Here is a 26719-nt window from a genome sequence, read left to right on the forward strand (position 1 = left end):
TGAATAACCTGTTTCCCTGACAGAGCACCAGCACTGTTACACAGCATTTATAGCCCCAAACAGGCTTCAAGGACCAACTTTCCAGCCAACCCTCAGTCCAAAAGCTGCTGCTTTTGGTTCTCTGGTAAGAGGTTCTCTAATCTCCTCCCTCCTACCTAACAAGAGGCACCTGCAGTTCATTGAGAGCAGCTGGAAGAGGTTGGGCCCAAACAGGAGGGAGGGAAGCAGAGCAGCTTTGCTAAGGGAACTCCTTCCTTCCCAAAGCACAAAGGCTCTCAACCAGCAAACGGCACCTTCTCTGTCCAGACACTCTCCTTTGCTCCAGGAGCAATCACAGTCCAAGAGGTTTTGCTGCCTGGGCAGCAATCGCTGCCAAGGGTGTTTTCAATGAAGGGACCAATAATAATCATAGAAAAAAAAATTTAAAAATCAACTCCAGTAGAAAAATAATTTAATAAAGGGATAAGTTTCAAGAAAATATCTGTATAGTAACAACATTTTAAGTAAAATGTCCACAAAAATATACATGTCTAATGTGATTATACATTAAGTTTTCCAACAGGTCCTGTTTTACACTTGGTTCAGTCCACAGAGGTTTTCATCTAGGAAAAGCCTTCACTGCTATCAGCCTTCCTGGGACAGATCAGTTTCCACAACAGAATCATAGGAGAAATGTTTTCTAACTCATTTTAGGCTCATACAAATTAACTTGAGAGGTGGTAACAGTCCAGAACAGATCAGGTTTTACCATGTCATTAAAAAAACGTGAATACAAACAAGGAAAGCGAAAGGCAGCCGCCCAAGGGACACTGTCAGGCAGAAACATCAGCCCTACAATACACACCACACAACACTGACACAGCTGGAAAAGGAGGGGCAGGAAGGGAAGAAGGGCAAGAGGGAGGAGAAAATCCCAGGAGGATGATTGCCAGGAATTGTGGAACTGCTAAAAAAGGGGGCTATAGAGAGACAGGGAAAAGCACACATGACCAACATATGTCTAAAAACCGGGCAATTTCGTAACATGGAAGATAAGTTAACTACAGGAATATGGAAAGAAATCAGTGGAGATTGTTTATTTCTTATTTTTTCAAATGGCTACTGAGCTGTGAAAATTACAGGTCTGTTCCAAAAAGCCCTCACCAATAGTGCTAATTCAGTCGAACCAGAGAGAAAAATCTGGTTACAAAGAGATGCAAAGTACAGCAGAAAGTAAAGAAAACATGTTCCACCAGCAGAGGACAGGAACACAACTGAAGTGGAGATGCCAAACAAGAGATCAATTTTGTCAATGGGAGAGGTACAATGGAACAACAACAAAAAAACAAACCAAAGGGAACAAAACAAAAATCCCATCCCATAGAAAGAAAATGAAAAATTGCTAAAGAAATAAAAGGACACACACTTTCCAAAAGATTTTTTGTTTTATAATCAAATTTCTTTTACATAGACAACTGAAACACACCAATATTTTGTGCGAAAAATATTTTTAAATAAACTTTACTTGTTCTATATTTTTGTACATTCTGATATACATATGTAACAAGGTTTATGGCACTGTAACCAGGATCAAAATCATATAAAGGAACGAAATAACTGCTTTCATTTATCCTTTCTGAACCAAGCTGGCTGCTGTTGCACTATTAGACTTTAAAAATTATTATTATTAGTGGGCAGCCAACTCTCAACTGGTTTGAACACTCAAAACAAACCCCAAATTATTATTGCACAAGAAGCCAGTGAAGGCATATGGCATAGAATGATCGAAGTCCCTTACTGTTAAAACCTTACACCCCAAAATAGAAAAATAGAACTGGAACATGAAACACGCCGAATAAACTTTGTTTTCTTCTTTAGTTTGAGTCAGGAGTGTGAAAAGTGCCTTGCAGACTTTTAAGCTGCTCTGATTTCCTTTGCATCGGTGAGCATTTTGCTAGGTTATCTTTAGCAAAGCCTTTGCAGAACAAAGGCCCTTCTGTTTCAGAGAGGCTTTTTTCTGCTTTGTTTTGGCTTTTTGTGTTCCATCTTCAACTTAGGTTTCTTCAGTCTATGAACCTGCACAGACTACTTAGCCATAAACTCTACAAGTAGCCGGAGGGGAGGGAAAAATAAAAAGAAAAAAGGCCCAACATTTCTTCTTCTTGTTTTCATTTTAAAATGTACTCCTTTTGCTCTGAAGCCTCCCTGCTCTGCCGGTGTCTGAGAAGGAAATCACAACAGCATCCCAAACCCAGCAAAGTTCTTGGATATTTTAAAAACCTTTCCTTACAAATAAAGGTTTTTATTCACAAAAAAGTTTGCCACAAAACTCCCCTTTGAAAGCTAAAAAGAAAACCCCATAACCCACCCATCACTGCCCCAAATCAGGTGAAGAACAGGTTCTGCCCCCTCACAGCTCGGCTGTCACACGACAGTCTCGACGCCAATCAGCTTTGGTGTGAGGATCCGCGGGGTGACTCCATTGTTCAGGTCTTCTTCAAACTCCAGTAACTGCCCCATAAAGTTAAGGTTGGGGGAAATGATTGGTCGTTTGCCTTTGACAAATTTATAGGCATCCGTCATGGTCATGCGTGTGTGCTTCATTAAGTACGCGATAACGATGGTGGCAGATCGGGAGACACCGGCCTGGCAGTGGATGAGGAGGCCTTTTCCACATTGATGAGCTTCCTCTGCAAACGAGACAGACAGAAGAAAGAAAGATTTTTGCCAGTCTGTAAATTAGAACAAGCTCAGTGCAATTAAGAGTAACTTAATGTGAAAAGTCCCTTGATTTGATTACAAGCACAGCGGCGTCTCTTCCCCTTCCCCTCCAGCACATCTTCCCCCGAGGTTTCAGAGCTACTGAATGTGAATCTCCCAGTCCAGTCTGACAATGAAAATCCTCACATCCACTCTCTACTCATTATTAGTGGAACCATGCATTGAGAGATGCCTCTCCACTGCCAGAGAGCATTTTGTGAGGAACACAAGACCCATGGTGAGGAATCTCGGGCTCCATTTCCACCTCAGTTCCAACGCCACTGCGTTATGTCAGCATCTAAACCTCCCTGTTTTTCAAAGCAGGGAACCACTCTTCTAAAAACCAAGTATTTTCAGATTCAATTCATAACAACACACCCATTTCAAAGCCATGTCCTCGGAAGCTTTACAGAGCTGCTCTTGAAATGAGCTTCAGTGGGGCTCTGTGCTGTGCTGGCTCTGCAAAGGGAGGAGCTGGATACACACACCCCTGCTCCGCCACGATTCATCACTCAGAGGGAACCACCCTGGGCAGCACTTAGGGGGCACAGAGTGCTTCTAACCACATGCTAACAGGACATGAGAGAGGAGAGTCACTACGATACCATCTTCATCTGCCACAGCTTGCTTTTAAAACAAGAGATGGAACTTTCAGGAAGTGACATTTCAAACTTCTTTTGGCTTTTTTTTTTCTTTTGTTTCAATCCGCAGAATGAACGTGAATTTAGTTTGCCGGTTTTGGCATAATTCCAACCCCACCAAGAGTACAGTTCAACCCACCCCACACGTTCAGCCTGTACTATGAAAGCATAAATGAAGCCAACTTCCCTCTAGACATTTTTGCCAGTTAGTATTTCAGGAAGCTGAAACTCTCTAACGCATTTTGACACACATTCCCAGAGAGTTTCTGATGATTTCACTTCCTATGGCCTTAGTCTTAGCTAAACCTGGGGTTGGTTGTGGTTTTTTGAAGACATATTTAAAGAAACATCGGCCAACAGTCTGTTGTTTAAACATTTCCAAATCTTCTCAAATGCAATTTAAAGTTTACCCTGAGGAAGGGAAAGCTTTGACCAGTTACTCCCCCAGCTGGGTAATTTGATACAGAAGAAAAACTCTCAGAAGAGAAATATTTGTTTATTAAAAACAAAGACAGACCCTCAAGCTGTAATTATTAAAAAGGAAAGTAAAATAGGTTTTGAAACGCTTTCTAAACCTTTCCAGAGCAAAGCTGCTTTCTCTTTTCTTGGTAAGGTCACGAGCTAAACACTCTTTCTGTGGTTTTGAGAACTCTAATCCTGCAATTCATGGGGATGAGGAGAGCAGAAATCTCTCTGTTCTACCTCAGAAGGATCTCAATGGAGCTTCACAGTCTCTTTATCTAAGCTTAGCCTATTGCATCTCCCCATCTTGTTGAACTCAAAGTTAAAGATTTTACTGGATTTCTTGACACAGCTGTTTTCCCAGAGGATCAAGGCAAGATTCCCTTTTCCCTGCACTTGAAAAAGTGTTCACCTTCCCAGGTACACAGTAACCAGCAGCCTGGGGAGCTGATAGCACTACTGGTACCACTGGGGCTGGGTTAGGAACACAAGGGAAAATCTGAGTTAAGAGATCCTTCAGTGCTTCACACTGTAGAAGACAAGCCCAAAGGCTCAGAGTGGTAAAACTCAGCTGACCTGCAGCATAAGCAGTGATTTCTCCACTCACTTGACTAAAGCAGTGTGGCTACAGAGCACAGGCATCACACACCACGAGCCCCTGCCGAGACACAGCCAGGCGAGGCTGAGGAGCCCTCTGCTTCCAAGCTGCCAGCCCTGCCTGGCACACAGCAGGGGCAGATGGGCTCACAACCACCTGCTGAGCCTGGCCCTCCTGCCCTGGCACCCATTCCTATCCCTGGCGAGCCCGAGTGCACCTGAGTGCAGAGCCAGCACAAAGGAGGGCAGGCAGGAACACGGCTCTGCACCCACTCCAGCACGGGGTCAGTCAAGGACCTACACTGCGGGGCAGCACACAAGCACACTTCTTCCTTTGTCTAGTACTCCTCCACCAGGCCTGAAGTATTGCTAAAGGAATTAGCTCAGTCTCAGCACAAGAAAATAGAATTTTACATCAGTGGTTCCCCCGGCACATTTCAGAAAACCTCTCAGGAAACATATTTGAGCTAGGGAAGCACCTTTACTATGCCACAAAAGCAGTGTCCACAAAGACATCTAGAGGGGCAAGGAAAGGTGCTCAAAAGCTTTCAGTACCACGTGCTGAAGTCCTCTCTGACCAGCCCTATTGAAGTGACCATCTGGCTTTAGCCTAGATGAGCACGGCCCTAAACTTGGCTGAGGGTTGTGCTGTGTTGATTGTAATGAAGTCCAGAACAACGCTGCTGGGTCACTTCTTCAGCAATCTCCACAGCGAGCTGCCTGTCTGTGGTGAACTCTCTCACACAGCCTACGGGGTTTAGAGGCTTATTAAAGCAAGTTTTCATCACTATCCACTCAACCACACATACACTCTGCAACTACAAATCTAATGGTGGAACAATCCAAGTGTGAAAGTTTGTCAGTTTTCTCATTAAGTTAGCAAAGACTGAGACACCATTAAGAATAGTCACTATGAAAAACTGGCTGGAAGCCACTGTGTGGAAACTAGGAATGCAAAGGAATCAAAAAGAGGTGATGACGAAAATCTCAGTTTTGGGGGGCTTCCTGTATTTAGAAGCCTGGAGGTAGGCTTTACTATCACTGGATAAAATAACCTCGGGCTAAGTAACCTCGGGCTACTTAACCGGATGTGCCAGAGATGAGAAAGGTCAGAAATATGAGGTGCTCAGCATTTCTGACAACCCAAACTAAAGGAAATATGGTCTTAACCAGCCTTCAGAGTTGTTGGCAAAGCACAAAGTTCCCTCTAAATTGTTATAACGGGTAAAAATAACAACAATATAAAAACAAACAGGAGTATTTCCAGGCAAGGATAATTACCGATGAACTCAAAAGCCTCTTCAAAATACTGCCTGAGATTCTGCTTGTTGCTGTCAGTGGCCGGGAGCCGCTTGTAGTTGAACATGCCTTTCTCGTAATGGTACAGGGGCAGGTGGGTGGTCACGTTGATGACGTAGCCAATGTTCATCCTCTGCATTTTCTCCAAGTCCTGAGCATCGTGCTCGTTTCCGAGGAAGAGGAAGGGCAGGATGGGGGTGAGCTCAGCGTTCTCGATGTCTGGCGTGGTGGGGATGGACTGAGGTAGCACGGGGGGCACAGCGGAGGCGCCGCCCCCTCCTCCCCCCTCGGGGCACTCCTGCAGCTGGAGGGAGTTGTCGCAGAGGTTTTCGTGGTTCTGCCTGAAACCGCTGAGTCCTCCTGGGAAGAGAGACCAAGCAGATACTTTGGTTACATACCCCAAGATTTCTTCAGAGCACATGGCGGGGCCACAAGGGCTGGAGCTGGCTCTACTGTCCCCACCACCACCGTAACAGTGTCACTGGGCTGTCAACAGCAAGGGTGGCACGAATCAGCAGCAGGCATTGTCCTCCCTCTGCGCGGTGGATGGTGCCAAGGAACGGGCTGACGGACAAACACGCCTCTGTGCAACATCAGCCTGCTGGGGCTGCCTCACCTACCGGCCTGGGCGACAAGGAAGGTGTTTTTCCAACCAAGAAAACATCACCAGAACTAGGGGCCAAGGGGCTATCAGCACACTAAAGCAGAGCAGCAAGCCAAGCTGGGACAGTCTTAGCTTTACCTGTCCTTTAGCGGCCCTGCAGGGCATCCCCCACCCCAGGAGCTCTGAGGAGGACGGGAGCAGCTCACCCCAGCACCACTTCAGGGAACAGCGTGTACCCGTGTCTGTGTGCCCGAACAAAAGAAAACCACTCCTTGTAACCTAACAGCGACTGAGGTGCTTGCTTAACATGTGGCAAACAGCTCGCCTTTCGCTGCCACGGCCACCTGAAAATATCCAGCAAGTTATTTTTAGGACATTAAAACGGATTGGGAAATGGATCTGAAGGAGGAGGGAGAAGTAATTTTTACAGTGAAGGAAGCTTGTGCCTTCCCTGCTCTATTGCTGGCTTTTTCAAGCTCCATTTCCCTCCCTCTCCTGTTTTTGGGGGTTTTTTTGTGGTTTTTTTTGAGGAGGGCAGCTTCACAGGGCTGGAGAAGCAAAGTGGACCTTCTTTCTACACCTCACTCTGCACTGACATCAGCGGCAGGCTCCCCACCTGCCCGGTTTCCATGGCGATCCCACAAAGCACACAATGACATCAGCTGGCATGACATCAGCTCTTTGAGTGCAAACAATACAAGAACTACTACTTTGTGCAGGCCTTTGGTAGGAGGCGGTGGCGTTCCTGGGAGCCGCTGATGTAATGCTAACAGGTGGCTCCTCCGAAAGAAAACGGCGGAAAGAGGAGAAACGCAGGGATGCATTCCCCCCACCTCAGCACGTTGCTGTTGTACCAGGACACTTGAAGGCATGCTCGGCATTGAGATGAGCCAAGTGCTCAGGCTCAATTGCACTTTGTTAACCGCAAGCCAAAAAATACCCAGGAGGTGGGAGAGCGACTCTGAAGTTACTAGAAAGAGGCACACTAGCCAATAAAAAAAAAAAAATACAGAATGTCACCCTCCCAGTAATGCTATTTAAAAAGAAAAACTAAAGAGAGAGAGGCTATTTGTCTTTTCCATCTTTTCCATGCTCTTCCACAGTGATCCAGTGAAGGTTTTAAAGTGAAGTAAAACACGCTGCCACTCAGGCTCTGGATCAGACACAGCAAAGGGTTTCAATGCCTACTGTCGAGTGCTGCAATTCAAATGCCCAATTGAAGTGTCTGTGACATGCCTGCCCATGGGGTGGGACCCACCTAGGCCCATTTTGGTGCCCTGTGCCAAGGGCATGAGGCACCCAGACTTGGTTACAACCATCTGAGCCCCTCTAATGCAATGCCCTTTTCCACATCCAAACTCATGTCCTTCACACACTGCTAGTAATGTAGCTTCCCAGAAATTCTTGAAATGCCTACAAAATGCAGAGTATTTCCCCTGCCTCAAAGATGCACTTGTCTTCAGCTATTTCTGCTGCTTACAGGACACAAAGCAAACAGATTTGCCTTAAATATCTCTGTTCCCAAAGTTGTTACAACAGGGGATCAGGACAGAAAAAATAGCAAGGACAAAAACCTGAGCTCAGCTGCACCACCTGGCCTCAACAGGGCCTGAAAAGTCTTCTCAGTCCACTCAAGAAAACAAACAAGATAATGGTCCCCAAGTTGAAGATGTCTGAAGTCTCATGTAAACAAACAGCTCCAGCCTACAGTCTAGGCTAAAGGCTAAACCCACATTCCCATCTTTCTGAACGGGCAAGCAATCCATTCAGCTTGAATATTGCTGTTTACACAATAGCACAGCATGCTGGGGTTCCCAACAAAACCCCTGAAAGAGTTGTTTGGAACTAATGCTCCTTTCCCACCTCTCCTGCTGACTTCTGGGAATAAGCAGCCCCAGGTGGAGGTAGGACCCCACTGGTTCATCACTCAGGTGGGGATACACTGATGGTGTGGCAGACACCATCAGACACCATCAGACACCATCTTGCTTCACCAGCTGCCCTGTAAGACACAGCAGAATATCGGGGCAAAGGATGGGAAAGGACCCCAAATAAAACATGTGGAAGATGCCCAAACAAGTGAAGTAGCCAGACATACAATACCTTCATCCACAATTTTTACAGACATTTGCCAGTGTCAACATCCCTAATGTCAGTTCACATCTCCCATTCTCCTTATTCACCTTCTCACATGAGAGGAGAGTTAAAAAATCAGTTCAAGCAATATTAAAAGCAAATGTTCCTGAAAGAACACATTACTGGGGAAAGGATTACCAACCTGAACTGGCTCAGGCACATCAGCAAGGGAGGACTGGACAAGAACATCAGTACCCAGAAAAGATGCAGCAAGATGCAGTCATGGAGGGAAGCTGAATCCTAATCCAACAGCAGGAGCTTAGTTTGGATCTGTGCTGCCATGAGTCATGCAGGTCCCAAAACAGGACCCAGACACCTCCTGAGTGCTGTTCCGTTCTCAACACACACGTTCTTGTACAAACTGATTTATGAGGCACTAGGGTAATTTAGGTGGAGCTCAATGCTCAGGCTTTTCTTAAGTTAGCTCCCAAAACAGGTCCAAACAAAGTTAATAATGATTGGTCAGAAGGAGAGGGATGGATTTTCCACATGAAGGTAAACACAACATACAAAGTATTCAAATGCATCTGTATTCCCTTGTCAAGCAGCTGCTGTTTCAGCATTTAAAGTCTCCATGTAGGAATGGTAGAAGAGGTGGAAGAGAAGAGGCTGTACCCACAGCAGAGGCCAACACAAAGCTCTTGCAAGCCTGGTCTAAGAGTTGATTCATTAAACTCAGTAAGGTGCAAGACATCATTGCAACTGCTACTGACCACAACTCCAGATCACAAGGAAGCTCAAGGCATGGATGCAGGGACTCCACTTGGGGCTGTAACAAAAGCTGTTTCGTGGCTGACCCTGCCCAAGCCTTCCCAAACCTGGAGAAGGAAGGAAGCTATACAGAGGGCAGTACCTGTGGCCAAGAAGCACGTCTTAGCAGAAGCCTCTCACTAGCACAGAAGCTGTATTTTAAAAACGTCTTTTTAGATGCTGTTTGCAATATGAGAAAAGCCTTCATCATACAGAGACAACCTAAGTAGACAGGCAGTATAATATATCTACCCAGAAAGCCCATGGGAACACATGGCAGTGCTTTTGGAACCACAGCCATGGAGCCTGGACTCCAGAGTGTAGCCACCTTCAGTGACAAACCAAAATGCCAGCAGGCAGATGAGCCACCGCTGTCCATTTCAACAGACTGTCCTGCCTGCAGCCCATCTCTCCTGGCTTTAAACACTCCACAGAGCTTGTAATGACCAAAGCATGGGGAATTACGCCCAGCCACTGTGATGCAGCCTGTGCATGGGCACAGAGAACATCCCAAGTGCTTTTGCTCTGTTCCAGAACAGCTGCAGGGCAGGTGTCCAGAGAGCTGAACCAACCCAAACCCAAACAGAGATGCACATACAAGGACACTCAGCACTCGGGGGAGCCCAAGGTATTTCTTCCATGAGGAAATCAATCAATGAGACAGAACCCCTGCTGGCAGATGGCCTTGTGTGGTATCTAGCAGAATACAACAGAACACCAGGGGCTCCTTGCTCACCGCTGATGCAAGACCCAGGTTGCAGAACCATTTTTGCAGTTGTAACTGCATGACATTTTCCAACATGCTGCCCTGCCAGAACAGTTAGTAAGTGACAACGGACTCTGGAGTGTCCGAGAGCTCAGAACTCTTGGGAAGTTTAAAGTCATCACTGTATGTGCTCCAGCTATTCCCACTCATTTGTTCAAGTTCTCTGCAGCCATCTGCCCATAAACATCTCACTTAATGCACCTCAAACCCCTCCACCAGGCAGCACCCGAGCAGCAGCTGCACACAGATTTCCCAGCTCCAAAGCCACCCAGGAGCCCGGGGCTCACATCACCACTGCAAGACCAGGTGAGCAGCTGGACAGCAGCCAAAGTAGCTCTGAACAAATAAAAAAAGACAAGCAGCTGGCATAAAAGTCACGCTTAACACAGTGTCTGTCATTTGCCATCAGAAAAGGGCAAATACAATGCAAAACAAGCACAAAAGGTACAGGAGGAATGAGGCAGTCAGCTTTTTATGAGAGGCTATGGCCTTACAATAGAATCATCTTCAAAGAAATCCAGAAAAACAAACCGTACCTGCACAGATTTATAAAAGTGGATTGGCTGGTTGGGGATTTGTTTATGTGCTTTGTTTGAGGGGATTTTTTTGTTTGTATGTACCATCGCAGCTTCTTAGTTTAGGGTTTTTGTTGTTTGTTGTTCAAGAATATCGAGAATTTAAGTACAAGGAGTACAGTAGCACCTGCCCTCCTCCTCTGTGTCCCCTCTGGCTTCTCCTTCAGCCACCACTGCTGCTCTCTGGCTGTGTGACTATATGCAAACTAGGATTGGGGTTTACAATATGCTTTGGCACATTTGCAATATGTTTCCTATCTGGAAACAGGCTCTCACCCCACAGTTGAAAGAGTAAACTACCTTGGTTCCTTTCCAGTGGGAGAGCTTAGGAGGAGGCAGCTACAGTGAAATACCCTCACCACAAAGGTGAGAGTATTTGCATTACTCTTGCATTACCTCACCGGTGTGGATATACTTTGTTCTGAGCGTGGCAGGTACTGGGTGTTCCTGCTCCCACTGCAAACAGGAACATACTTTTATACATGACAGACTGCAGATGTGGGAGCCACATTTAGACTAAGCACGTGGTCTTGGGAGACAACCAGACCTTTTATACAGCTTTCAAAGCTGTCCAGGCGGATTTCTGGATCTGCTCATCCTCGATTACAATACCACAAAGCCATCTCAGGGGAAAAAAAAAAGGAAAAAAAAAAAAAAAAGCAACAGACACACAAGCGCAAGAAGAACAGAAATCCCAGGACAGTGGGAAGTATCAGCAGAAGAGATGTTCGATCTGTAAATTGCTTTCTCCTCGTGTATCTGGGCTCTTGTGGGGCGCACAGAAGGGAATCTGGTGATACCACAGTTCTGGCCACCACAGGCTTTACTCACTCAGGAGTGAAGCCAAGCTTTAAAACACCCATTCAGCATGTGACCTGTCAGTACCACCACAGCAAACCCTGAGGCTGTGTTTGAGTGAGTTTAGGGCTGAAATGTCACAGGGAGCATTTGGGGTGCAGGACAAAGACACTCAGACTATTGGTGCGTATCTGTTTAAGACGACGCTTTGAATTTGTGCAAGTACAGCCTGTTCCTTTAAACCTGTGACCTCATTTATTTACATTACTGCAGAAAAGCACTGCCAGAAGCAACAGCTGATGACAGTCTCATGTATTTTTCCACTAAGACAACAATTAAACTGCTCCTGTGTTATTAATGAACAGATGACTTTGTGTCAAGTTGATTCAAAGCACAGGATGCCTCAAGGTTAAGCAAACCTGACTCCAGCATGTAAAAATAGAAGTTAGGTATTGTCCAGATGCTTCGCCCACCCGGTGCTCTCCCCCTTCCTCAGCCTCCTAGGCAGGAGGGCCCAGGTGTCGTGGCCACCTCTCACCACACTGCCACCAGTGTCTAGAGGTCCTGCTGCCGGGTGTCGCACTGGTGCTGAGGCACCACCTCTGCAATGCCACCATGCAGGTGAGCTGCTCCTGTACCACGGGCCTACTACCAAGGAAGATGCTGCTGCACAGGTTGAAGCAGAATTCTGCCACTATAGGCTCAACCCACTCCCAGGATATGTTTGCTTGCTTTTCACTGTTTGTATTTGTTCTCATACAGCTTCAAGAAAACTATGTATATTTTTAGAATTTATTTATTTTGTTTACATATTTCTCCCCTGGGAGGAGAAAGATGATTGATGGTGATGTTCACCAATGAGGTCAAAGAGGTGGCTACCTGTGTAGCCAATCTTGACCTGCTTGTAAAACTGTATATATGGAGTCAGAAAAATAAAGTAGAGAGCTTTCCTGCTTGACCTCCTGCTGCCTGCTTTGTTCTTTTGTGTCCTTAACAGCGACAGATATGGACAACCACCTAGACCATCTCTTCATACCACCAACACAGCTATGGCTGCAGGTGTAGGTCTGCTGAGCACCAAGGAAGCTCTCAGGGAGGGCATGGAGGCACTGGGGTTGCATCCATAGGACACAGGAGCTAAGGGCACCTTGCAGTAGAAGATGCAGCCATCACACTTGCTCACAGATGCTGCTGGAGTGATTTTAGCCACAACAAAGATGTTTCCTGGTGTGTCCTGGGGATTGTGTTATGTTCATCCTGAGGCACTGAATGAAGGGATGCTCAGATCTCCTGAACAACACAAGACACACGCTTTCCTTATTCAAGCAGGGCTCTGCTTCCCACACTTCCACAGCAATGGAGCGAATCCAAACAGATCACTCTAGGAGTGTTCCTACTCTTCAAGCAGATCTCCTCCTCCTGACCACAGCTACAGCTGAGCAGTGGTCAAGGCTTGCCCTCGCCGCTGCAGCAACCTTGACACAGCTGGAAATACTGTATTTGACCACACAGCAGGAAGGGCAACTCCCTTCTATCCACAGGGGTGGGGACCTGTTGGACCACACTCAGCCAGGTGACATTAGTAAACTCCTCACCTGTGGGATGTTCTTAGGAAACCCTGCCATGGGCTTCCCCTGTCACCCACACAGCATTCAGCACCAGCCGCGCTGCAAAAGATTAAGCTTTCAGCAAACAAAAAAAAAGTAAAAGTAAACAGCATACACAAAGAACAGCTTCCACCTTGATACACTCAATCTAATCTAGTCTTTCCCTCGAACTGAGCTGCCAACAGCCCTTCAAAAAAAAGGCAAAACTCCACATTCCAAAGAACTTGCAAGGTCAGTTTTTTCCCATGTGGGAACTATCTCAAGAGGCAAATTTGTAAACAAATTCTGCCCTAGAGGAGTCACAAGCACATCCTTGACACAATGGCTTTGAGGTCCCTTTAGAAGTGAAGGGTGTGACACTGGATGAAGAGGAAAGGTTTCCCCTCAGCATCGAGGGACGTGTGCACATGCTTGCATATTATTTCTAATTTTATCTCACTATGGTTCACACTCCACGCCACAGCACATCCTCTCCCACTGGCTTTTGAGGTTCTTGGCCTCATCTACTTTTATTTGTTTCCTCTGACACCAGGCACAGCAAAGCTGGCTCTCCCAGGGACACGTCCTAGGGAGGGAGGCAAGAGGTCACCCAAAGCCCCTTCTCCATCCAGGCTGCACCAGAGTTGCTGGCTCTGCCCAGCTCCACTCTTGGCTCCTCCCATCCCACCACCACCCATTTTCAACCACACCATCATCCCCAGGAGCTTCCCACACCTCAACACATGACTTGCTTTTTTCCACCATCAGCTTTCACCCCTTCACTTTTCCTCTTCTCATGACTACTCGATCATCTAAACTCATTCCAACTAGAAAGAAACAATCTTCTTTTCCTTGACCTGTCACTAGAAAACCTTCCTTGGATTTCAGTTTAATACTTTTTTTTTAACTTTTTACTTTTTTGTCTTAAATTTAGGTTTTTTTCCTCAGACCCTGGACACCCATGCAAACCCACACATCCCATCTATATTGTCCCTTGTCAGCTTTTCCAAGAGATGCTACTCACCTTTGGAATACCCACGAGCCTGCCCAGAAGCCACCCTCAATACTTTGGGACCACCTCTCTGCATTCAAGACAGTGGTTCCAGCTTATAACTGGAAATCTGCCCTATGCTATGGGAGTGCTAGGTCTGCTTATTTAAAAAAAACAATCCTCAAGTATTCATGAGAAAGTAAGCCAGCATCCTTCAAAGCACTGTGTTATCCTTGGGGAGCGGTCAGGAAGGTGAAAGAGAAGGCCTGCACTGAATTTTGGTAAAAAGACTAAACTATACAAGAATGTAAATAGGAATAAGGCAAGAAACCCCACATCCCAAACATACTATGGTGACAATTCTGCAGCCACCAAGGACGACTGGTCTTACCCTCCCTGGAGGGCAAGCGTTTATAGCAGAAACTCAAAATTAGTCCCATTACAACTTCTCATGGCAAAAGTATGTGTTCCCATGGGGATGCAGGCTAACATGAAGTCCAATTAAATAATCACTGGAAATGTCAGTGTAAACCCTGAAGGAGTACATACTTCTACTGTGAAATGCTCCCACTGGAAATCATATTAACAAAAAGGTCATCAAGAAATGCTAAAGCGATGTACAAAGGACGCAGGGGAAGTGAGGGGGGAGGGAACAGAAACTATTTTAATGCAATAAAATACCACAAATGGTTTTATATTGACAAAGAGTTATGGGTCTGTTTTCCCAGACAGAGGTAGAGCTGAGCAGATTTGGCCAGAACACCAAGTTTCATTTGTTTTTTAATCTATTACCAGTTCCCTCCCTGGCCATCACCATATGCATCTCTCAAGCAAGTGGCCTGGAAAGAGCCAGCACAGGAGCAGGATGCAGGAGTGGCTCAGCACATCTGAGGAGGGAGAAGGGTCCCAGCAGTGTGTCAGACATCCGTATTCCTGGATGCGTAGGAGTGGACCTTTCTGTTTAATCTGCGTGTTTTAGAGAACACTGACTTTTTCATGCTTCAGCCATCCATTTATTCTCTTTCCCCTTTTAAGGGCAACCTCTGCAGGACAGCTTCTTTCTAAAGAGAGAGCAGGCTGCTTTGTTTCTCCTGAGGGTAACACAGGCTCTTTTCTAGTCCAAACCACTGCTCCTCTACATCAGAAACACCAGCACCATGCACATTAATACGAAAAGAAAACAGGGTGCTGATAATACCACACCCCTATTCAGGAGTACCATCTATTCCTGATGAATTTAAACTCTTTTCAGACTGAAAAGTTTCTACCCTCTTGTCTAGAAATAACAATATCTGGCTCTGATTTGACATTTTCCAGCAAGGTATTCCAAAGCACACGAAGGAAAAACAGAGAAAGCAAAGGATGCTGTCTTGACATATCCCAGTGCCACCTAATCCAAAATAAAAGCAGCAGACTACTTAACTAGCATGGTACATGACAGCCTCCACTTTGACAAAAGCCTCAGGGCCAGCTCTGCTGGCACATTTATCCCAGTCTAAATGGTCAAGGAACCAAGGCCCTAAAAACCCCACATGGAAAGAGAAAGTTGACCAGATTGCATTCGTATTCTCCAGAGTCAAGGCAAGAAGGAAGCAAGGAAAGGGGGAAGAGAAAAAGACATATTTATTTACAGAATCCAGAGCTAAAAGCAATAAAACAAGGAGTAACTCCAGACAGATGAAAATAAACCCTTGTGTCGAAATAAAATAACTCCTTGTCTCCATGGGTGAGTTAACACTACTATTTCAGAGGAAACATAAGGACTGTGTTATCCCTCAATAGACATGTTGCTCTGCCTTGCTGGACTAACACCTATGAATTTAAGATTGTTTAAAATGAAATTAATCAGAGTGGTTTTGTACCTAAAATATGCCAGCAAATGTCTTATTCTTGGCTCTCATCAACTGGACAGACAGATTCCCATTACCTTAACAGAGAACAAGAAGAATTAAGAGCCCAGCACCAACATAGTGCAGGGCAAGTGCTCCAACAACAGCTTTTGCTTTAAAACATTAGTGTTCAATTGCTTACATGAGGCTAAATTTTGGCATAATGAACTGGAGGCAACCAATTCGACTGATATGACAGAAGCTTGCAAGTTATCGTCTATTTTCCAAGTCTCTTTAAGCCACTGTAAAAAACATAAAATAAAATATATGATAACTCATGTGTGGACAAGGAGTAACATTTGTTCTTCTTTTTATTACCTTTAATTAGAAGCAGCTCTTCTCTGTTGCAGTGAATCAAGCGGGAATTTATCCAGGCATGCTGCAGACTTTTTAAAGCTAGGGCATAGTAAAAGAGTTGGAGCCAATGTGTTCACATTTCTATTATTCTCTTAATTTATTTTTTCCAACCTACTCCTTCAGAGCCCTGATCTTGGAAGAAGGGTGTTGTATGCATACAAAGCAGCACTTAACCCTAGCAGAAGCAGTGGCTCCCAAACCCTCTCACCTAGTAGGTGCATTCCTGCTCCTCCAGCAGCAGGTAATGACAGATTTACAGTTGCCTCCTGACCCCACCATCCCCAGACCCTCCAGTGGAGACAGCCCAGTGCAGAAGCTCCCACTGCAGGAGCTGTGGGTGTAGCTGAGCTGGACAAGGGTGGCACTGCCCCGGGTAGCAGCCATCAGAAGCTCATTCCTTCAAGTCAGAGGGACTAGGTAGCACCTAGACCTACAAGGTCCCAGTTGCTCCCTGTAGACTTGCCAGTTTGGGTGCCTCTGCATGCGCTCTCCTGGGATAGGCTGACTGAAACCACGGGCAGGAGATCAAAAGCTTGTGACCCTTCTGGATCTCACTCTCTTTACTGGGAGCAGAATGTTCCTTTGAAAAGGAAGCAACTCCCTCATACAAGCAGAGAAACACATGAAGATAAACACTGACTTTTTTAAAGCACAGAAAACAGCTGGAGACAAATAAGAGCCTAAAATTTAGCAAAAATGTACTGTCAAGGGAAAGAGGTGCTCCTAAATCCATCTCCCACCTTCTGCAGCAGGCAGCTGTGCTGTCCCAGGGCACCACTCTGACTGTGGATGGAGCTAAGGTCAAACACACTTCACACCAATGGCAGCAAGAGAGAGAAGCTCCGTGTTACAAAGGGTGCAAAGGACAGAAAATAAAAACCAAAAACACCAAAAAAACCTCAACCAAATCAGATGACTATAACCTCTCTACACCTCTGTTGTGTGTGCTTAGTCAGAGCCCCCTGACAGTGAGACCACCCAGGTTACCCAGGACCAGATTTATCCTTCCAGTCCAGTTACTCCCTTTTTGCACCACACGGTGGACTGACTTGCTTCTCCATCTCTCCCCTCTTCCTTCTAGCCCCAAAATGCTGCTCCAGAACTAGGTCAGAGATCACCTCCTGATAGGACACAGGCTTCAAGGGAATTAACATCTTTCTAAGCAGCAGAGGACACATCAAAAACAACCTTCCTTCAGAGCGCTCCCAGATGTGAGGCTGCCTTCACTGTAGATATTAATTGAAGCAAAGAGTTTCCTGCACTAAAAAGTCACAAAGTGTTTAAACAAAATGAAACAACAAAAACCCCAAGTTTTACTACAGAACCACAGGGCATTCATCAACACACTGTGCAGAGACCATGAGCATCCTTGGATTTTCCAGCTGCAGAAAGATGTCCTTGTATCCCTCTGTGCCTCCTGCCCACAGCAGTCCTCATTCTGCCTCCCCACAGGGTGTCCTGACTGGGCAATGGGCTGATGGCCAAACCCAAGGGGACCAGAGCACATTGCAGCTTTCCCACAAACCCCAACACTCAATGCATCAAGAGCAGGTGAAAGGCCTGCCAGAGGGAGCTGAAGCAAATGCAGTGTTTGAGACAGCACCTCGATGCAGTCTCCTCTCAACAGGACTCTTTGCAGCCTTTACTTTTAGGTAAGGCAGAGCAAGGTGACATCCATGATATATACACTGCTCTGCTTTAAGCCTCATCTTACCAAACACTTTTGTGACAGCAACAAATTAACTTTTACAGTACAGAGGTGTTTAAAAAACTGCAAACGACAGATTCAGGTGAGAAGTTAGAATCAAAGATTGAGAGAAACAACTGCTCACAGTAATTCAGGTCAGCCTTGTGATTTCTGTAGCCAGCACACTCCCAGGTCCACCAGGGACTTCCCAACAAGGCCAAAGCACCACACACAATCTTATCTCACAAACAGAGGGACAATGCATTAGGTTATCTTCAGATTACCATAACCTAGTTCTTTAAACAGCATGACTTCTATAGCCCTGCAAGCTGATGCTGAATATTTGAGAGGTGTTTCCCTCCTGGCTGGCCAGTGAAATTGCAAAACAGGGAAGCATTGAGACGTGTGCACAGTGCTCATATATATGGCATTTCTTCACTTTTGAGTTGCTTGCATAAGTAACAACCCCTAACTGTAATGGGGCTTTTCACAGAGTAAAGAGTCATAGCCTAAAGACAAGGGATGAGCCTCCACTTCAAATGCATCTTAAAGCCAAGACAATCTCACTAAAAACTTCTGTGCTCATAAGTGTAGTAAAAACTTTGGCCGCTGCTTTGGAAGGAAACCACCCATGTATAGGTCTAAAAAAAAAATACTTATAAAATGGCTCATCTGTGGTAGTTAAGATGCAGACACCACTAAAGCCTCAAACACAGCTACTCTTCCACCCTAAGCCTCTCCAAAAAGTTGTGCTCACCTCAAGGATAAAAAGCCAGAAGACAGACGAGCACACTGTCCTAGAAAGATTTCAGTAGCAGAACTTCTCACCTCTGGCAGGGCAAGGGTAAGGGCAGCACATGAGGCATTCAGCTAATTATAACCCAACATCTACCTACCAAGAACATCATAGGGAATGTTATCCCAGTTTACACAGAACTGGAACAAGATTTTTCTTTACAAGTATCAGAGAGGTTTGCCTAATGTAACAGTTTGCTTCTTAACTCTTAGTTCTTAATTACAAGGATATAAGAAACTGGGGAACCAAAAAAGGTAAGGAAAAAAATTTTCTTTCTATTCCTCCTTTTCCAATACAGTGTAATTGCTCTCTACCCAAGGGCAGTTAAAACGTGATAGGCACCATGCAAGCCAGCACAGCTGCCATAATCTGGGAGAAAATGCCACATTTACCATTACTGTTGAATAGGCAAAGTTCAGAGGTACCTCTCATCTGCAGAAGTATGCCCTCAAAATATGGTAAAGACCATGGTCTCCAGCCACACTTTTGTCCCAATTTATCTATATGCAAAAGGTAACAACACACACAACTAATTTTCTAATGTGATGGCCAAGAAGATTATTTACTCCAGTAGAAAGATACTTTAAGCACCAGCAATCAGAGTCTGAACACTGAAGGTGAAATCTCAGCCCTGAGAGAGAGAGAGCAGAAGCTTTTCCCCCAGTGACTGATAAGACCAGTTCTCCTCTGCAGCAGAGGGAACACACTTTATTTTTAAATGTTAAGTAATGCATGTGAAACATTCAGTGTTCATAAAACTACACATTTCCCTATTACAACCATGACCTAATACTTATTCAGTGGAGATCTCTGGTGGAAATAAGTGCCAGGCACGTGTTCTGTTGGTCAGCTGGATTTGCTGACCATTACATCAAGTTTTACTTTCAAATACACTTGTGCAGTGTAATCCAATTAGGGTTTAAAGCAACACTGACACTGTTAAATTATATAATTAATGACAGTAATAATTAATGTATTTGTATAAATTATGACCAGGTCAGGTATTTCAAAGTATTTTGAAATAAATAAATACATAAAGCAAGTAATTATTCATATTGTAAGCGTATCAATCCCTCTGTAGTTGTTTCAACTTTGCTGATATGTGACTCTAGTGTGGTAAGAGATCTGAAACTATTCTTAGACCATGGCAGAAAGCATGAAGTGGTTTGTTGGCAGGTCTCACACTCCCCACTATAATGAGAGCAAGTCACTTCATTTATTTCCCCGTCAGATGAGCAGAGAGAAGACCGAAAGCCAGAGCATAAATAAGCTCCTCAGACTGTGAACAAGAACAGAGAAGGAACCAGTTTTTGTGGAGAAACCAGCTGGTTCCTCCCCATCTCCTTTGCAGAAATCCAGCCATGAGTTTATAGCATATAGTGGGAATAAAAAAAAAAAAAATCTGAATCATATTTTTCACCTCTGCTTTTGAATTCCATTGCCTCCTTGAAGTCAAACACAGAAGCCTTTACAAACTAAACACAAGACTTAAGCAGGTTCACAAGGCTCCCAGTGCTGGGTCTTGAAGGAAAAGGAAGGACAGAGGATAGAGACAAGGCCACTAGACCCTGGTCAGGGAGACAAAGGCAACTTCTCTTGTGTCAAAAGCTGTCAAGATGTGCTAGCACAGATGCTTCAACTTTTCATTTTTGTTTCCTTTGTAGATTTAATTTAACTTGTAGGGGGAAAAAAAAGCTGAATTTCAAGCCTAAACATCTCAGTCAGGGAAAAAAGAATTTTCATCTGAATGCAAATGATTTTCTCACTTTCCATTTTTAAGTCCCAGTAGCAAACTCAAGCACATATGTCCCCAAGACTCCAGGCCACTCTGCTATGGGCTGAGGTGCTCAGGGAAGCAGAGACCTTCTCTTCTCTCAGGGAAGGCAGAGACCCCCTTACTGTTGGGTTTGCAGGAGGGGAAGGGTACAACCCTGCCAAGAAGGACCAGGGCTGCTGACCCAGCCTGGAGTCAGCACCACACTCTTCCCCCTCCCCAAATTCAGCTTTGACATTGGTCTCAAGCAGAAGGGACACTGGGTTTGTATCACCAGTTCTGCCTCCTCTCTCTTCCAACACCAAGGAAAAAAAAAACCAAATTAAAAAAAAAATCCATAAAAAGTGAGGCTTTTAGGTTTCAGCAAACTATCGTCTAGGAGTGTTGGGGGAAATATGACCTCTTTCTATTTTGTTTATAAACAGACCGAGCAGCAGCTTCAGCCCTGACAGCTCAGGCTGCCTACAGCCCGTGTAGCAGGACTGTAAAATACAGGATTCTTAAGGGTTTATTTTTTGTAAAAACAGAGGATTTATGCCTGTCTCAAGTGTTGCTGTGCCTTGTGGCAAAAGAAATAAGCAAATCTTTCTTCTTAGGAGCTTAAATCAAAATTATGCATATGTTATGCTTATGACCAAAAAAACGTTAAAAGAAGCAGCAAGGAGACACGCGGATAGAAAAGGAGGAACAGAGGTCTTAAAATCCTCCATGCCACAGCGCGCACGAAACCCTCCCTTGTCACAGCGCTGCTTTATACATTGGGCTGCTACATTAAAAATAAACCAGACCACCTCTTTTTAACTCGCGCCTAATAAGGCGCACCATACATCCATTTATCTATAGATCACGGCCCGGCCTTGGAAAACAGCACAGGGTTTCTGTGCTGCTCCAAAAGCCTGGGGCACCTCAAGCCCTGGGGGCTGCGGGGCCAGGCAGGGCTGTAACCCAAGCCCCGGCTCCGGCGAGGGGACGGAGCCCGCGGCGTGGCCCCAAAACGGCAGCGGGGCCGCGGGCTGACAGGCAGCACCAAACATGGAGAAGGTGGCACCGCATCAGGGGGACGGGAACTTGGCCGGCCCGGTTAGCAACCAGTGTTTGCAAACACAACACGGGGGATCAGATGGGCCGGCGATAAATTAGGGCCGGGCGGCGCAGAGCGAGAGAAATCACTCAAAGTAACAGAGCCAGGCAAAGAGGGCTCCCCGGCCACCCCCGCTTTCGTTTTAGCGCCTGGACCCCGCGATGGGGATGCGCCAGCTCCGGCGCTGCTGAAGCACGACGGAAAAAACGCTATCTGTCAAGTGAAACTAAATAACGAGTACTTCCAGAGCCACTCCCCCAGCTGGGAAACTTAGCCATAGCCTTCCTAAACGCTGCTTCATCCCATTTCAAAGAACGAGAGGTGAGTTACGGTGATGGGGGAGCTCCCCGCTACAGGCTCCCCGAGGTGAGGTCTGCTCCAGCCCAGCTCATCCCTACATCCAAAAAGCAAAGGATTTGGGCTTTCTGTCTTCCGGCACACTTCCGGAGCTGTTGACAGGCCAGTTTCGGGAGGGGATTTCTCCTAAGCTGGGCTTTGAGGTAACATTTCTCAGCACCTGAAAACCAAAAACGGCCCAAGGACTCCCACGAGCACCTGGTTAAACCCAGAGCAGCATACAGCTGGAAGGTGGGAGAAGGGGCTGCCACAACCTGCCCACCGGGCCCGACAGCTCAGTGCTGCCCAATTACTGCTCTGCAGCTTCATCCCAGCCACTATCTCACTCCAGGTACTGAAAAAGTACCAGTGTGAGGTTCAGAGAAGCTACAGTGCTTTCAGAGGAACACAGAGAACTCTTTCAGCACACCACTTTTTCTAAGGATAGGAAGGCTTGCAGACTACAATCACATATCCAGCTGCAAAGGCTGTACAACAGAAGGATTACCACCAGAAAGGCAGGACTCAAGTGGCAGCCTCGCCCCACCAAGCATCTCAACTCCCTCTTCCACAGATGAAGGGCATCATCATGACCCCAGAGACTCAATAAAAGCATACTGGGATCCTGTAGCAGATATCAAAACAAGCCCAGCATGACCATTGCCAGGAGCAAGGAGACAGTTCAGCAATTTTAAGCTTCCACAAGATAAACACACAGAGAAGTATCTCACAGGACCCTTAAGGTCCTAGAAAGCCATGAAACTCAGCTGAGGAAAAGGGATTAAGTACCAGCTCACTCCCTTCTCCTGCCACACCATGCGGGTTCGAAGTTGCAAGCTGCACAGAAAAATTAAGTAAATTAAATACATACAGTATGAGCTAAGCAGCAAATCTTTCCATAGTTTCCCACTGCCACAGCCAGTCTCTGCCAACCATGCCTCCAAATGGCATAAACACCCAGGGGAAAGGAAATTTAATCTAGAGGGCAGCGTTGTTATAAATAGGATCTCAAGAATAAAGTGAAGAAAGGGAAGTATCCTTGGATGATGCCTTAATTGGTGGGGCTCATCTCCACCCAAGCACTAAGGGATAAACTTATATTCCATATTAAAACAGGAGCCTTTACAGGAAAGCCATATACATACATAATCACTCCTACACAGAAACACAACACTTTCAGATGACTTTTTAAACAAATAAGCTCCCTCTGTCAATTATTCTGACCCCATGTCACCAATACAAGGCTTGAATGCTCCTTAAGTTTTGCTGACTGGTCCATGACACAATGCCTCAGACCAAGTGACCTCCCGTGTCTTTCCTCCCCCCTCCCTTCTACTCTCCCACTGTCCATCTCCAGCACCTATGAGTCCAGTTTTACATGGACTAAAATAAGGCTGCTAAGTAAAGGTCAGTCTGGCAAGCTAAAAGAAAAGTATCCTCTCCTGGACCTCTGCTCCTTGGGCTATAAATACTCAGAATAAGCACTGGGGGAAATTCTTTGTCTGCACACACAGACACCAGGAAGCAGATTTCCTCCTTCTTCCACTTTTCATCCCTTCTGCTACTCAAGGACAACATTCATAGGAAAGCAAGCATCCCCCTGCTACCAGCTCCATGATTATTTTGCTTTACTTTGCTTTGGAAGGCATTTGCTTTGCACTGGTGACCTGAGGCACACAGGCCTTCCCAGAGATAAACAGATGCTTTCAAGGTCCAACCATCAGCGAGGCTGACACCAGAGAGCACACACTGCAAAGCCAACCACACACTGAGTCTGGGCAACAAGGAGGATTACCTTTTAGGACTAGGGGCTCCTTGCCTTCTCGCTTGAGTGACTCCAGCACTATGTGGAGTGGCTGGGAAGGCATCACTCTGCTTGGCTCATTGGTATTCTCATCATAAACTACGATTTCTTTGGAAAAGATTCTCTTGAAGGAGTCCTTGCCTTCCCGGCAGGAGATCAAGTCCAAGACGGTGATCTTGCCCTGCTGGAGCCTTCTCCGGCTGATCTTGTCAGAACAGTTAATGTGGACAGCCCCTTGAATGTGGCTCTTATTATACTCCATGAAGGGCCTGCAGTCAATGATCACAGGCCCCTGGTTCTGTTGGTGGCTCTTGCTGCATTTGGTCATCTTCTTGGCCAGGTCATTGGGGTAGATGATTTTGATGCTGGCGAGCTGCTTGGCACTGCCCGAGACGGGGCTCCCCACTCCGCCCAGCGGGCTCAGGCTGCCGGCGTTCTCATTGCTGTTGACCATTTGGTTGGCAGGGCAGGCGGGGGAGGCTCCGGCGTGGGTGCTGCTGGTGCTCGCTTGAGTTTGGGCCTGAGTGTCCTTGTCGTATGTTGCCACAGTGCAGCAACTGGCACTGCTGCATCCACAACTCAGGGAGCGTGCAGAGCCGTTGGATGAGGGCATATACGTGAGATTAGCAGTCTTTAGGGACACGACAGCTGCGCCAAGCAGACCGGAGTGGCTCTCACCAGCAGAAGAGGCAGGTTCAAGGAAGCTAGAGTCTAAACACAGGTTGAGATCCTGAGGTCTCACTGGCCTCGAAAGTGCCACTACTACCCTGTCGTCTAAAGGAGATGGAGGCATGAGGAGGCTGAGCACTAGCAAGTTAAGAAGAACTCAAGATCACCCTGAAAAAGAAAAAGCAGAAGGGAAAGAAGAAAAAAGGTGATGAAAACAGATAATGAAATCACATAAACTTATAGATCCAACAACTTATTTTGCCAACACCCGCTATTCCTATCCTAACAACCCCTTCTGACAGTTACCAGCTCCCAGTAGTTGCTAAAAAGCCTTTTCAGTGCTGCAGAGAATACTTCAGCCATCTGCATGTGCGCTCATGGCACGCAGAATCCACACGAGCAGCCTGGACTGTGCAGTGACAGCCAGGAAGAGTCATTTAGCTACATGCAGATGGTGCTGAGCTATTCCGAAACCCCAGGCTGTAAGGTTCAGCCCTGATAATGACAGGGGCACGCTCCTTCATCCCGTTGCTCACTGAAAAGGAAGCAACTACTGAGCTGAGTCTACTACAGGGAGGAACGCGTAAGAGCTGAGTAGCTGAATGTGTCAGGGGTGATATGCAACTTTTCCAGCGTGCTGGAATAAAATTAGCCTGTGAATAAATTTTCTGAGACAATTACAAACTTGAACACGTAAGGCTAAACAAAAAATGCCCCGAAGAAAACAGAAAAATTAGCTTCTGGAGGTCCTTGTAAGCGTGCACCTTGCACTTCCCTCCTCCCTGTTAGAGGTGAATCCAGTCCCAGTTAAGCCCCTAGCTCCAGGCTCAGGAACGCTGATGTTCTCCAGCACTCCGTGAGGCAAGTTCCCCGCTCCCCACACATTTCACAGCTTCTACAAAGAGTGGTCCCCTCTGCCCCAGCCAAGGTCACTGCCTGCCCAACCTTTGCCTTCCCATTCGCTAAGACGCAGCACGCAGCATTTGAATCCCCCCCGCTTCTACTCGGTACACAAGGAAGACGACAAGAGCAAAATACTCAAAGCCAGCCCTGACATTACGTGCCCTCCACCACCAACTTTGCGAGCAGTCGCAGCTCTCTCTGAAAAACCCATCCCAGCACCAACTTTAACTCCACCAAGCCCCCGGAGCGGGGCGAGCACTCGCGGCTCCCGTCTGCCGCCCCAGCCGGCTCCGCGCCGGGCCGGCTCGGAGATGTCCATCCCGCACAGGGGGTGGCCGGAGGGCATTGCCACCGCCAGCAGCCACCGCTCTACGGAGCGAACCCCCGGGCACCTCCGGAGCGCGGAAAGGTGCCGCGACCCGCCCGCCCGCGGCACGGCGGAGCGGCCGCCCAGAGCGGGGCCAGCGGCGGCTGGCTCGGGACGCTTTCCCAGCCCGTTCTTTTCCGAACCCTCTCCTCGCCCTATTTTAGGGTAAGAACTAGGATAAGGGGCCCCTGAGCGCCTTCGCCTGACGCAGTTAATTTTTTAAATAAAGGAGGGAGACAAGCCAGTTCCCCCAGCGAGGGGAAACAACCTAAGAGCCCACGAAAAGCGGGAAGCTGGAGTTTTGCCCCCGATCGCAGGGACCCGGAGATGCCGACAATGGCGCGGCGGGCCGGGCCAGCGCTCCCCGCCGCGGCAGCCCCCGCGCGGGCTCCGGCAGCCGCGGGCCCCCGCTCCGCGCCGTGCCCCGCACGGCTCGGCTCCGCCGCCCCGCACTCACCGGCGCGTCGCGCTCCGGCCCGGTGCGCGGAGGTGGCGGCGGCCGCCGCGGGAGGTGCCGCTGGTGCCGGTGCGTGTCGCGCCCGCTGCCCCGCGCGCCGCCCGCCCCGCGCCCCGCGCGCCGCCCGCACCATCCTCGTTACTTTCTCTTTTGCTACCGCGTAAATGTACGGCCCGGAGTGGGCGGGGCCCGCGCCGACGGGCGGCCGCGCCGGCCAATCGGAGCGCGGGGGCCGGCCCGGAGGTGGGGCGATGACGTCACCGGCAGCCAATGGGAAGGGCGCGGCTCCGGCCCCGCGCCCCGGGGCAGCCGCTGCTCCCCGCGGACGGGCGGGGGCGGCCCGCGCGCGCGGCCCCGCGGCAGCGCCCCCCGCAGGCCGGGGAGAGCGCGGGCGGCATTCCCCCCGGGAACGGGACGGCCGCTCCAGCTCCCGGGACAGGAGAGCTGGCCAGAGCCGCTCCAGCTCCCGGGACAGGAGAGCTGGCCAGAGCCGCTCCAGCTCCCGGGGCAGGAGAGCTGGCCAGAGCCGCTCCAGCTCCCGGGACAGGAGAGCTGGCCAGAGCCGCTCCAGCTGCCCGTCCGCCGCTGCCCGTCCGCCCCGGCCCGTGCGCCCCGGCCCGCCGCACGGCGCTCGGCAGTGAACGAGCGGATGCTG

The 26719-nt window shown here is 47.6% G+C and overlaps 1 protein-coding gene across 1 annotated transcript; it reads right to left on the bottom strand.

Moving 5' to 3' along the window:
- Nucleotides 1-434: 434 nt before the first annotated feature.
- Nucleotides 435-26206, bottom strand: DUSP10 (dual specificity phosphatase 10). Its single transcript, XM_066316238.1, has 4 exons — nucleotides 26065-26206; nucleotides 23660-24505; nucleotides 5721-6098; nucleotides 435-2669 (listed from the first exon to the last, which is right to left on the bottom strand). Exons 2-4 carry the CDS (start codon nucleotides 24459-24461, stop codon nucleotides 2404-2406), a joined length of 1446 nt encoding a protein of 481 aa, XP_066172335.1. The 5' UTR covers nucleotides 24462-24505; nucleotides 26065-26206; the 3' UTR covers nucleotides 435-2403.
- Nucleotides 26207-26719: the final 513 nt, after the last annotated feature.

The sequence above is a fragment of the Sylvia atricapilla genome, chromosome 3 (genome assembly GCF_009819655.1).
Source record: "Sylvia atricapilla isolate bSylAtr1 chromosome 3, bSylAtr1.pri, whole genome shotgun sequence".
Taxonomy (NCBI): Eukaryota; Metazoa; Chordata; class Aves; order Passeriformes; family Sylviidae; genus Sylvia; species Sylvia atricapilla.